Below are 14,408 nucleotides of genomic sequence, written 5' to 3'. Positions count from 1 at the left end.
CTACAACAAGGAGGAGCCCCAGTAGTTAAACAACAAAACCCACAAGAAACCATTGTCACACAGGCAGTAGTGGTGACTCAACCAAATCAAGTGATTCAAGTAAACCCAATGCAGCCAAGTCAAATAGTTCAGCCAAATATGATACAACCAAACCAAACAGTCCAACAATATCCCATGCCAGCCAATAACACTCCAGTTTGGTCAAACACACAGCCTGCCCCAGTAACAGCAGGAATACAACCCATCGATGTCTATGTAAATGGAGGGCCTGGAAATAGAGGAAGAGGAAGAGGAAGAGGAAGGAATGGAGGAAGGGGAGGTCCAATGAGATCAATGGGAACTTGTGGGCATTCCACCACAAGTAGGAATTCAATAAATGCCAAACATGCAAGGTGATCAACAGCTGAAAAGTGGCCAACAGCACCAACGACCCCCAATCACATGCTGAACATGTGGACAAGCAGGACACATAAGACCTGACTGCACCAGTGGAGAGCAGCCAAATCAAAATTGGTATTGACGGGGCCTAGAGAAACAAGAGGGGGAGTATCTGCAATTGGAGGCTTCCACATCATCAGTGGGGGAACCCAAACTGCAGGTGTCAATCAATGGTCAACAAACACTGCCTTTTCTGGTGGATACAGGGGCCACACATTCGGTAATTGGCCCCGAAGCAGCACACCTCCTCTTGTCCAATAAAAAGATCAGGACACAAGGTTTCTCTGGGAAAATGCAAACATTGAAATTCACAGAACCACTAGAGTTGACCGTTGACAAACAAAAAGTAATAATGCCCCTGTTATATTCAGACACTTGCCCAGTTGATTTATTAGGAAGAGATATTCTGTGTAAATTAAATGCAGACATTAAATGCACACCAGATGAAGTTTTGGTAGACTTTCCTTCACATGTTTGGCAAATGCTTTTAACCACAGAATGTGAACATCAGATGTTTACACCCACAGTTTATTGGTTATGGTTAATGGAGCCCAATTTATATAACAACTTCATGTTATGGAAAAGTTGGATACAGGCACTTGGATACAGCCTGAAATGGAAGATTTGATGATTTACATTGTACGTTGTTATATGACCCATATAATGCACATGAAGAATATGATTTGGCTTGGAAAGAATGTTTGGAAAGACGATCCATTGTCATCACAAAAGGAGACATAATCATAGGACCGCAAGGAATGGCAGTGGAAGCAGAATTAGACTCAGAAATAGCACAATGGTATAAAGTGTCAGATTCAGTGCCTCATGTTTCATTAATGATTTCCAGAGATACTCAACCTAAAGACCTTGGACCAAGAATAAAACGATTTCTACTGATTCAGTCTGTGCTCATATGCACTGGAAATTTCCACCAGTTAGGAAGATTAGACACACATCACGCATTTTAAGCCTGAAAAAGGTAACTTTACATGTTTCACTCTGCATTTTGCTAATGGACGCTTTGTGGACCACTTCCCACATTGCGCAGAGACCTACAAAGTGACTGACTTTCCATTACTCAGCTTTTCGACAATGTTAGTAGGTAGAGCAGGTATTTGGTGGTATTGTTTACCCACCACCTTAAGACCAACTTTACCTAAGACTTGGACAGGCACATGTGCTATTACTGTACTTACAATGCCAATAGCCATAATCACTGAACATGACAATGCACCGCTGCACAGAACAAAGAGATCAACAACTGTTCCTGGTAGTTTTGACAACACCATCTGTTTTGATGCCATAGGGGTCCCAAGAGGGCAAAAGGCAAAAGATCAAATAGCAGCAGGGTTTGAATCATTCCTTTTCTTTATTCCACCATCAATAAAAATGATGATTGGATTAATTACAGCTATTACAATCAACAACGTTTTATTAATTTCACCAGAGATGCCATAGTAGGACTTTCTGAACAGCTTGATGCCACTAGTTTAATGACATGGCAAAATAGACTTGCACTTGATAAGCTTTTGGCAGAGAAAGGAGGGGTTTGTGCTATGATTGGCACCACCTGTTGCACATTTATTCCAAACAATATTGCCCCTGATGGTTCAGTCTCAAATGCCCTGAAATGTTTAACTGCTTTACCTAACAAACTGGCTGAGAATTCCAGCATAGATAAGCCATTCTCCAGGATGATGGAATCCTGGTTCGGGAAATGGTCTGGTTTGGCTAAATCACTACTAGTGTCCTTGACAACAGTTATAGGACTTCTGGCAGTGTGCGGTTGCTGTATCATTCCATGTGCTCAAGGACTGTTTGAGAGGCTGATTGAAACAGCCCTAACAAGGAAGGACTCTAGACATGTGCACCAGATGATGACTGCTGTATGAACTTTTTGAAAATCTGCCCCATATGACAATCTTCCAGATAGTCTTAATGACACTTCTCACATCTATCTCCAAAGCTCGATCAGGCAGAAGTGACGTATTAATGACCTCTTGTTGTCACCTGCAACTAGCCCTTCTACCTGGTGCAAAGTCAATAGGGCAGAAGATGACACTCCCCATTGTCTATTAAACGTTGTAATCCTTTGTCTTGTTTGTGTTACAAGTTAATTGTATACACAGTTATCTTGATTGTCTTTCACTTATTAGTTTTAGTTATTAGTATATAGTTTTTTTTTTCCCTTAGTAGTATTTAGTTTGTTTATCCTTATCAATATTTAGTCTCACCTTTACCTTGTTTTATTTTAACACAATCATTTAGCCTTACACAACGTTTTAATCCTTTACACGGCTTTTGCATTGCTTTGCTTACTGTCATGTCCATCATGTATTACCTGGTCACACATTTATCTTGTGCTTATTTGCTTTTCTCACATTTACTTTGTTTGTTTCTCACTTCTTAGGTTTAGTCTCACACACCATTTTTTTACATAATAATTACTTGCTTGCTCACTGTTACACGTCGAGGGCTTGAGTTAGGACTGGAAGGGTCCAGGGGCCAGAAGGGTCTTTTTTTGGGCTACATGGCTATATGGGATACCTGTTATGTATAATGAAGTTGCGAGACTCTATGCTGACCTCGTTTGACTTCATAAGCAAAGTGGACCATTTACATCTGACTGTTTCCACATGTAAAGGTTTATCAGATTCCTAGTTTGACTTTATTCTATATTATTATGATATTATGGCAATGGTTTCATTGCTGTTAGGTGGGTCCTTCAACACAGGTTGTGTTTTCCCTGGAGGAGAGAAATGGTAAAGTTTTTGATTTTTAAAAAAAAGTTTTGATATTTAATTTTTAACTCTAAGTTTTGAATTTTTTTTCTTGTTTTTAACTTTTACATTTTTGAACTTTTTCTTGTCTAGATTTAATCTTTAATCTTCTTGATTTTAAGACTTTAGTTTTAGAACCACTTTTGTTTTTTGTTTAACTTTTGACTCACATAATCAATTATGCTTCGCCTTCTTAACCACTGCCATAGTGTTGGTGGTCCAGGAGAGATCTTCAGAAATGTGTCTGCCCAGGAATCTGAAGGAATGGACTCTTTCAACACAGTCCCCATTGATGTATAGTGGTGTGGGGACTGCTCCTTTCCGCCACAAGTCTATAATGAGGTCTTTTGTTTTTGAGGAGTTCAGGGTGAGGTTATTTCCTGAACACCACTCAATCAGTCCCTGGACTTCATCCCTGTAGGCGGTCTCATCTCCTCCAGAGATAAGTCCAACCACTGTCGTGTCATCCACTGTTGAACTAATGCACAAACAACTCAAGCTGGTAGTGAACAAGGGCCTGCTTGTGAAGTGTTGCTGATACCATAACAGTCAGAAGTCACTTCAAACACATCGCATTAGCATTACAGTCCTGCCAGGAATACACTGTGTGATTTTAGCCTGTTTCTAAACACACAAACACAATCACAACCACTTCCCCAGTACAAGTGGAGACATGTTAGGCATTACCTAAAACTCCGTAATTTTTTAAACCTCATCAATTAAAATTTCTCAGTGCATCAACAATGACTAGGGGGAAATTTACATAATGTTAATGTAGTTCCTTGTGAGATGACGCTTGGTTCCTGTGACATAGTTCCTGTTTTTCAAAGTTACTGGTGGGAGTGTTTTCTCTGCTCCATCTTCTAGTCTCTTGCAGCTTTGTACATTTATAATATGCTGTTGCATATTACTCACAATTAATTACAACCATCGGCCTTTGGAAGTCACTTCTTCACTCATCATATTCGCAAGACACACGTAAAAGACTCAATTCAGCCAATGAAACAAGGTGAGTATCAGTATGGCAGACTGCGAACTGTTGCTTTGCTCTGGGTGAAGCATGTTTAGTTATGCTTCTCACCGTCACTAGTGACAGCAGTGTTACTAGCTTTGTTTGTAGAAAAGTGTTAAGTCTCATGCTTGGCGGAGAAGATAATACAGTTAGAGATGTGCAACCAGAAGTTAGAAAATAGCAGGGCTAGTCAGCAGGGCTCAGACTCACTGTTAGAAGCTCCAGGTGACTAAGGGAGAGTTAGCATGTTCTCAATTCTGGCAGGAGAGCCCTCACAGCAGAGCCCTCACAGCAGAGCCCTCACAGCAGAGCCCTCACAGCAGAGCGAATGGGTGGCATTTTGTCAGCATAGTCACAAAGCTAAAGCTAGTGCTAAAGCTACCCCACACAAGCAACACTCAGCTTCCATGTCCAGCAGACACCCTCTGAGACGCCTGTTAAAAAAGCTCTGGTTATAGGTGACTATTTTACGGCACGTGAAAATCTCCTTTGGGGGCATCAGTAAGATTTAGCAGGGCACTGCACATCAAAGGGAACTTAAAGCTGCAAGCTAGCCATAGATATTTCAGGACAGTCGTTCATGTAAGTACTAATGACGTTCGTCTGCGGTAGACAGAAATAACTAAAGATACCATTAAAGACGTGTAAATCAGCCCATACGATGTCTGATGTTGTAATATGCTTGGGCCCATCACAGTTCAACATGATGCCGAAATTTACAGGATATTATGGTCACTGAATTTCTGGTTGTCCGAACGGTGCTCAGAAAACATAGCAAGATTTGTAGATAATTGGTATATTTTTGAGGGCACGCCTGGTCTTTTGATGTGGGACAGAATCCACCCCTCACAGGACAGTATCCACCCCGTAGCATAGCTCGTAGTCTTTCAGATAGCCTTCAGGGTAGGACAGTCAGTCACTGACAAACTAGGGCCAGGCAGCAGAGAAACAGACTAAACCAACAGTGTGCTAGCTGCCTTGAGATGCCACATAGGTTTCACTCAACTGAGACGGTGTCTGTTCCTCACATGAAACAAACAAAAAAAAAACCCTCAAAAATGTTGTTCTACTAATTTAATCAGTATCAGACCAGTAATACCACTTTGCAGTGACAGCACCTTTGGTCTAAAACTAGGACTAGGATCTTTTCTATCTAAGGCCATTGGGATGGCTGCTTGCTGTGCTGGGTTTGTCTCCTCCCCTTCCCCATGTATTCTGTTTCTCTGTATTTTTCATCATTCCTGTCTTCCTGTCCTGTCTCCCCCTTCTTGTCCTATTGTATGTGCTCGGACGGGTTGATCAAAATTTTGCTGGTTACTCTGGTGACAATAAAGGCTTTATATCATTTCATATCATATATATTATTGTTGAACAACCCCATTTCCAAAAAAAGCTGGGACATTGTGCAGAATGGAATAAAAACAGAATGCAATGATATGCAAACCATGTAAAACATATTTTTAAAGGAAAATACTACAAAGACAAAGCCCTGCTGTTGTATTACATGCAGAATGTGGTTTGGCATTGTTTTGCTAAAATAAATATGGCCTTCCCTGAAAAAAATTATGTTTGGATGGCAGCATATTAACACCTCTGCCTTCTATGCTGTAGATTGGGGTTCAATCCCTCACGTGGGCAAGCACCCTAGACTATACCAATGAGATTCCTTGGGCAAGACTTCAAACATTACCTTCACCTACCTGTGTAAAATGATCAAATTGTCATAAATGTAAATGTAAGCATATGCTGCCAGAACTTGTACATATCGTCCAGCATTAATGGCGCCTTCACAGATGTGCCAGTCACACATGCCATATGTACTAATACACCCCTATACCATCATGAACACTGATAGCAAACTGAGCGGTCTTCAGCCCAGAGGTCACATCATCCATGATTTCCAAAAAGAATTTCAAATTTTGATTCAGCAAGACACTTTTACACTTTTCTTCAGTCCATTTTAAATGAGCTCAGGCTCAGAGAATTTGGTAGCATTTCTGAATCATGTTTATACGTGCGTTCTTCTTTGTGTTTTAGTTTTAACTTGCGTTTGTTGATGCAGTGACGAACTGCTGTTACAGACAGTGGTTTTCAGAAGTGTTCCTGAGCCCATGCAATGATTTCCAGCGCAGAATCATATTTATTTTTAATTTAATAATTAAAACAAATTGTAATGGGTTTTTTGGGCTTGTCACTTAATAATAGATATAGAATAAATTAAGTGGTTTCTCCAGATTCTCTGTTGCCCCATCCAAACTTTCACGGAAGAAGTATCAAATTCTAAACAGGCATATATTTTTCAAAAATTAAAAATTTTCTCAGTTTTGACATTTGATGTGCCATCTTTGTAATATTTTCAAGGGTTTAAATTAATAGTTTTTATGTACATTTTTCACAGCGTCCAAAAACCTTTCTGGAAATGGGTTTGTAAATGAAATTATAACGGATCATTTTGATTGAATACTTTGCTCTAAATTAAGCCACCCTCACAGGCGCGCCAATTATGCACACAGCCCTCTTTTAAGCGGCCAGGGTAGAGGTTCAGCAACCATCTATACAAAAGCTTTAGGTTTGTGAGCCACAAAGTAGGCTACAAATCCTTTTCTTTTTTCTTAACATAAGTGATTGAGGAATTAATAAGAATTCCTTATTCCTTTTAATAATGGTCAGAGATTTTAACATCCACTTTGATAAACCCCAAGATCCACTAAGTAAGGCATTTATACACTATACTGCCAAAAGTATTCTGTCATCTCCCAGGGTTTAATATGATGTTGGCCCACCCTTTGCAGCTACAACACCTTCAACTCTTCTGGGAAGGCTTTCCACAAGGGTTAGGAGTGTGTTTATGGGAATTTTTGACCATTCTTCTAGAAGCGCATTTGAGGGGTCAGACAATGATGTTGGACAAGACGACCTGGCTTGCACTCTCCACTCTAATTCATCCCAACTGTGTTCTATCGAGTTGAGGTCAGGACTCTGTGGAGGCCAGTCAAGTTCTTCCACACCAAACTCTCTCATCCGTGTCTTTATGGACCTTGATTTGTACACTGGTGCGCAGTCATGTTGGAACAGGAAGGGGCCGTCCCCAAACTGTTCCCACAGAGTTGGGAGCATGAAATTGTCCAAAATCTCTTGGACTGCTATAGCATCAAGAGTTCCTTTCACTGGAACTAAGGGGCTGAACCCAACTTGCTAAAAAAACAACCCCACACCATAATCTCCTCTCCACCAAACTTTACACTTGGCATAATGCAATCAGACAAGTTCTGTTCTCCTGGCAACTGCCAAACCCAGTCATCCTTCAGATTGCCATACAGAGAAGCGTGATTTGTCACTCCAAAGAACACGTCTCCACTGCTCTAGAGTCCAGTGGTGGCACTTTACACCACTGCATTCAGTGCTTTTCATTGCGCTTGGTGATGTAAGGCTTGGATCCAGCTCTAGCAGTGCAGACTTACTATCCTCTGAAAATAACTTAACACACAGCCACTAATGTCTAAATAGCTGGCAACACAAGTAAGTACACCTCACAGTCAACATGTCCAAATTGTGCTCAATTGTGTCACTGTCCCTCCCTTGTGTATTGTGATTCATTAGAGATACAAGGTTCCAGATGTGAATGGGGAGCAGGGCTGTTCACTCATACTGGCCACTGGATATTCAACATGGCAACTCATGGCAAAGAACTCTCTGAGGATGTGAGAAATAGAATTGTTGCTCTCCAGAAAGATGGCCTAGGCTATAAGAAGATTGCTAACAATCTTCTGAAACTGAGTTATTGCATGGTGGCCAAGGTCATACAGTGGTTTTCCAGGACAAGTTCCACTTGGAACAGGCCTCGCCAGGGTCGAACAAAGAAGTCCACGTGTTCAGCGTCACATACAGAGGTTGCCTTCAAAAAATAGATGCATGAGTGCTGTCAGCATTGCTGCAGAGGTTGAAGACGAGGAAGGTCAGCCTGTCAGTGCTCAGACCAGACGCAGAACAATGCATTAAGTTCGTCTGCATGGCAGCTGTCCCAGAAGGAAGCCTCTTCTGAAGCTGCAGCACAAGAAAAAACAGTTTGCTGAAGACAAGCAGTCCAAGAACATGGATTACTAGAACCATGTCCTGTGGTCTGACAAGACCACTTGTTTGGTTGTCCAACATGTGTGGTGGCACCCTGATGAGGAGTACCAAGACAACTGTCTCTTGCCTACAGTCAAGCATGGTGGTGGTGGCATCATGGTCTGGAGCTGCATGAATGCTGCTGGCACTGACGAGCTGTGGTTCATTGAGGAAAAAATGAACTCCAACATGTATTGTGACATTCTGAGGCACAGCACAATCCCCTCCCTTCGGGAAACTGCTCCGCATAGCAGTTTTCCAACACACCCCCAAGATGACAACTGCCTTGCTGAAGGTAAAGGTGATTGACTGGCTAAGTATATCTCCAGACTTAAACCCAATTGAGCATCCTCAATCTGGTGAATTCCATGCCCAAGAGGGATAAGGCAGTGCTAGATAATAATGGTGGTCACACAAAATATTGATACTCTGAGAACAATTTGGACATTTGGTTCACTATGAGGTGTACTCACTTGTGTTGCCAGCTATTTACACATTAAAGTCTGTTTGTTAAGTTGTTTTCAGAGGACAGCAAATGTATACGGCTATACAAGCTGTACACTAACTACTTTAAGTTATATCCAAGTTTCATTTTTATAGTGTTGTCCCATGAAAAAATAACAAAATATTTGAAGAAATGTGAGGGATGTACTCACTTTTGTGAGACACTGTATTTTTGACCTGTTTAATGGTAAACTAGTCCTCTCTAATCACACTTCGATTATCGCCACCGGGTTATTTGTCAGTCATTAACGATATCCAATTACACTGCCCCATCACTCAGGTCTAGTAACAGTAGCAGCACAATATTAGTTGTGGTGAAAGTAGAATTGTTAATAAACATTGACTGAAATGTACTTAAATAAGTGTACATGCTATGTAGCTAAAATTTATATCAGAAAAATATAGGGGATACTATTTTTCTGTGTATTTTTCCCCCAACAAACCCCTTGGAAAAGATCACCTGGCAATTACTCCATTTGGCTTAAAAGAAAAAAAAATAATTTATGTAAATTTGTCTTTGAATGAAAACAAATCTTACACGAAAAGTGTAAACTGTTATGATTATCCATACCATACCATAGGATACGACACCTTAAGAAAGCTAATTTTAGTGACAGACTGAATTCAAGGATAAGTACATATTTTTTAGTACTTGCCAATAGAAGTTTAATAGCATAAGGAATTACGTACTTAGAATTAAGTAGTTGTTAGTGTAAATGAATGCAATGTACCTTAACAATTGAATAATTAGAGTCTGACTCATTTTAAATGATGTACATTAGCTAGCAATGCTACATCAGTAAACGTAATGGCACTTCAGGGGAGAAGAATGGGTGTTGTTCCACATCGGAAAAGTACTTCTGAACAGCTGTAGGTGAAAAATGTTTCATAGTTTTGTTCTCATGCTCCTCATCTGTCTCTTTTAACAACAGTATCTGTAGCACAGCGACAGCAGGAATCATATCTAAGGCTAATGCAACCGATAAGCTCACTTGTGAAGTTTTCAGTGTTGTTAAAGTCTAGCGATTGATTGTTTCAGCTGTAGTGGAATGTCATCTAAAGCCAGGCATATTGTGATTTCAGAAATCTTGTTCTTTGGTGAATCATACTGTACATTTGAATTTGCAACATACATTAACTATGCTTACGTCACATGGTATCAGGTGGTATCAGATGTTCTTTTATGAAGTCAAGAGCAAGTAAATGAGGACAATACCAGGCAAATACCCAATCCCAAGTATTAACAGTGATGTATCCCTACTATTTAAGTTTACTTTTAAAAGAAAAAAATGTGTTGTCAAAATGCACATAAACACGAATGTGACCTACTTAATTAAATCATATCTATTTCGTTTATAGCGGCTTTATGTTCGGCTCCACGTTCATGCTTTTTTATTGCTGTCAGAAATCCTCATTCACTGTGCTCCCTCTCCCACTGTCTCACACACACATACACACAGTGTTCCTCATCAATAAGCATCTGCTTCCTCGATATGTCAGAACACAGGAAAGAACAGTGTTAACCGATCGCACAGACTGGAGGCTAAGCGTTACTCTGATGGAAGGAGGGGGTTGAAAGAGAGAACGGGGGCTCTCTCAACTATATCCTCGGGAGAATCCCTCATACCTTCTCAAAGCCTGCTGCTGTTTGATTTGTAGCTTTCTTAAGCGGTAAAAAATCAAAGCCCGTCGCTCTCGGAGTCATTTACAGGTAGTATACACGAGTGCCTAACCAGGGTGATTCCCCCCACTCAGGCGGACCGGACGTAGCCGAGTCCCCTCTACTGGATCCTTTCCTTACTCCAGCAGTCATGCATACGTGACACACACCGACCTCAGCAGCATTTGCATTCAGTCGCCGTACGCGCCCCCTCCCTCCCACGGACAAGCAACGGCAGCACGACAGCAGTGTTTAACTACAGGAAGGAGGGGGCCGCCTCACTACTTCACCGTCAGAAAAAACAGGGCTCGTGCGTGAAGAGAAATTACAATTGCCATCGGTGTAAACGATCCAACCCATCTGATCGCTACATACGACTGACAGTCAGCGGCCGCTTGGGATTTACGTCAACTAGGTTTAAGGTCCAAACCGCAGAGTTTATTATACAGAGCTGGCATTTGGTGAAGAAAACTGCCGTTAAAGCTTAACCAGAAACTCGTGACAAACATTTACTGAGCGTGACCACCTGGTCGGTTTTGCAATTCGGGACAAAGCTGTAGCCACACGCAATCGTGTCTGACTCACAAGAGCTCGGTTTTCCAGCGCTATAAGGTGTGCAAGACATGCATAATTCATAACACACAAACTGGTTTCCCATTATCCGGGATTTTTACTGTTTGACAGAAGTGAGGAAAAACATGCAGAACTAAACATAATCAGCGGCAGTCGAAGAATTTAGTTGTGGAGTTTAATATGGAAGCAAACCCCAAGCTTCAAACCTTCGTCGCCTGGAAGCATTGGAGAAGAGGCAGAGAGATACTGAACTCATTACAACCACCAAAACCTGGCCTAACAGCGCGGACAGCCGCCGCAAAACAATCAGCACGGAACGCCAAAATGAAATGATCTGAAAGGCATTTGCGGCTTACCTGTTAATATACCGACCCGGATTTGGTGGTCGTGGTTGGTTAAAATCATTCCGTCCGACGCCATGTTAAGCAGGGGCGCTCTCGCCAGTACTGGGAAGCCTTGACGGAGACGAGAGTAGAGCGCATCGAACTTCAGGGGGAGGGGAAAGTGAAAGTGAGTAAAGACAGCCAAGATAAGTCGAGTTACGAGCTCCAGCAGAATGGCGAGAAAATTAAGAGGTGCGAGAGCCATAGTCATTAGTCATTATTCCAAGGTATGTCACTCCACCCACTAGCATCTAGCAGTCACATAAATCTAGACTAGCCCATTAAGATAAAAAAATATATAAGTATAGACATAAATATTTAACATATTAACAAGCTGTGAAAGAATTCTGAAATTAAAGGTTATCGTGATTTGCATTATGAATAAGAGGATGAAAAACAGACAGGGCTGTCTGTTGTCGGGACAAATTAGTTTTAATTCTAGTTTTAATTTAATATGTTCTCTGATGCAGAAAAAGTATTAAAGTATGTTTTAATGTAAAAAAAGTTAACGAATCAAAAAGATTGAATAAGCATTCTTGCAAAAAGTCAAAGACAGATGAAAAACCAAACTTCAGCCGCAGGTTCCTTTTTGAGGGACAGAAAGAGGTCCCTTCTTCGTTTATCAAGTTCCAAGTGACAAGATGGCTTCTGGAAGCCAAAATATACAGACAATACAAACACATTTCATCTTATACCCAAAGCTGAGCAACCTTATCACCCCTCCCTTGGAGGTTTCATTGCCCCTCCTTTTTTAAAATGTCCCTGGACCCAGTTTGATTCCCAATATGTCTGATTTTCCTGAAAAGCCTGGTAACCCTTATTTCTCACTGTGGTAATGTGGGTCGTGTGGACAAGAGGTATGTCAGCAAACAGTGAGTGGTGGTAAATAAGCTTCCTCAAACCAGATTTGAGGTTCCAAAATCATTCACCATCAGGTGCACCCAAAAAAAAAACCCAAAAGAAAACTATACAAACACAAAACAAACAACGACAATACATTACACTATATACACTTTGGCCTGGAGGTAAGCTCGGCTCATAATGGCTTAATGCTACCACTGGTTAGATTATGAGTTTCACTGAACCCCAATCCGTGACCGTCTCTCAAGTATATTCACTCGGCCAACAAAGTTCTGTCCTCCAGAGACAAACTCAGCCTCTCAGCTCCTCTCACCATTAGCCATGTTACCCCTTATATACTCATTAGCCCACCCCGGACTAAACCAATGAGAGTGTACATCCTCAAGGGGGTAGATCTAAAAGAGTTTAAAAAGGTAGATCATTACATGTATTCATATAACCGGTTTGAGTGATGGACATGCATGCATTCAGATGTTACAGGTAAGTATACTCTGTTTGTTCACATTAAAATGTCATAATAAATGTTTTACTTTAATTAGTACACTTACCAACCCTTATCAGCTAGTCTTCCTATTCCCAGTTAGCATCTACTGTACAAGCAGTGTTGTCTCACTCTTTCTGACCTTCCAGGTGTTTTCTTACCACAAAGGCTCCTTTCATACAATACCCTGCTGTGTCTGGAGTGGAGTTCAATAATAATAACAATTATGTCAGAATTGAAAGGAGGGCCCTAATAAAAAAATGTATGGAGCCTGGTTGCTGTGAGCCACGTGAACCATGGGCTTCATGGCCACAAATGTATTATTAGCGGTTCTATTACTGAAGAGAAGCTGTGCCATAGCCCAATCCAGGATATACCCCTCTAGCTGGTGTTTGAGAGTAGGCATGGTGGCTTTAGCCTCATGTGCGGATGGTTCAGAGCACCCCATTTTATTGACAGTGATTATCTAAGGACATTATACAGGCTGTGTGAGCGCATTGCCAATCGCACCTGTGTCAGCAATAGATGTACAATAAAGTGACTGACTTCACTAATTAGAAAGGAAGTCTGCATATTTTCAACATTTTATCACATGGGACACAGAATAGCAATTGAACTACAATTAGTAAGATGTTAGTTTTCGAGCAACATCTGAAAAAAAAAATAATTGTAATTAACTGAATTTTCAGAGTATCAAATGTTCTTGACTTCTGTAGATTGCCTGCTTAGGGTAGTCAAAATTGGCCAGTGTTTGCTGGTGCTGATATGTTCCATAGATGTACTGTAACCAACTTTTCTAATTATTAGACTCTTACTCATTTGTAGTCCTGCTTACAACCATGTTGTTCTATTGTTTTATGTGTTGCTCTATAAATTGTTATCTTCCTGTATGTTCCTGTTTTGTTTTAAATTTTTCTGGCTTTGTAGATCATGCCCTGCAGGCAAAGGACGTCAAATTGACGTCAGAAAGACGTTGGACTTTGGTTGAAAATGAAAATCTGATTGATGCCAAAACCCAACATCGGCTTGACGTCAACCCCTAACATTGGACAGGCGTTTTTTTTGGTTTTTGGTTGAAAATGAAAATCAGGCTGACGCCGAAACCCATTGTCGGCTTGACGTCAACACCCAACGTTGTAGATACGTTGGATTTTGGTTGAAAATGAAAATCTGACTGACGCCAATACCCAATGTCGGCTTGACGTCAACACCCGGCGTTGTAGAGGTTTTGGATTTTGGCTGAAAATGAAAATCTGACTGACGCCAATAACCAACGTCGGCTTGGTCAACCCCCGACGTTGAAGAGACATTGGGTTTTGGTTGAAAATGAAAATCAGGCTGACGCCAAAACTCGGCATCAGCTTGACGTCAACACCCGACGTTGTACATACGTTGGATTTTGGTTGAAAATGAAAATCTGATTGACGCCAATACCCAATGTCGGCTTGACGTCAACAGCCAACGTTGTAGATACGTTGGATTTTGGTTGAAAATGAAAATCTGACTGACGCCAAAACCCAACATCGGCTTGACGTCAACCCCTAACATTGGACAGACGTTAAATTTTGGTTGAAAATTTAAAATCTGACTGACGCCAATACCCAAT

General features: G+C 41.1%; 1 protein-coding gene across 14 annotated transcripts in view; it reads right to left on the bottom strand.

Moving 5' to 3' along the window:
• gphna (gephyrin a) overlaps positions 1-11,558 on the bottom strand; it is a 160,738-nt gene extending 149,180 nt beyond the window's left edge. For 12 of the 14 annotated variants that reach the window (XM_037541978.1, XM_037541981.1, XM_017724838.2 and 9 more), the window contains exon 1: positions 11,434-11,558. In XM_037541978.1, the coding sequence (XP_037397875.1) occupies positions 11,434-11,497 (64 nt within the window). In that variant the 5' untranslated portion in view covers positions 11,498-11,558. The remainder of the gene's footprint in view (positions 1-11,433) is intronic. The other 2 variants (XM_037541979.1, XM_037541986.1) reach the window with 2 other exon arrangements.
• Positions 11,559-14,408: the final 2,850 nt, after the last annotated feature.

Source organism: Pygocentrus nattereri, chromosome 10, assembly GCF_015220715.1.
Source record: "Pygocentrus nattereri isolate fPygNat1 chromosome 10, fPygNat1.pri, whole genome shotgun sequence".
NCBI lineage: Eukaryota > Metazoa > Chordata > Actinopteri > Characiformes > Serrasalmidae > Pygocentrus > Pygocentrus nattereri.
This window is presented reverse-complemented; position numbering and strand designations above follow the sequence as displayed.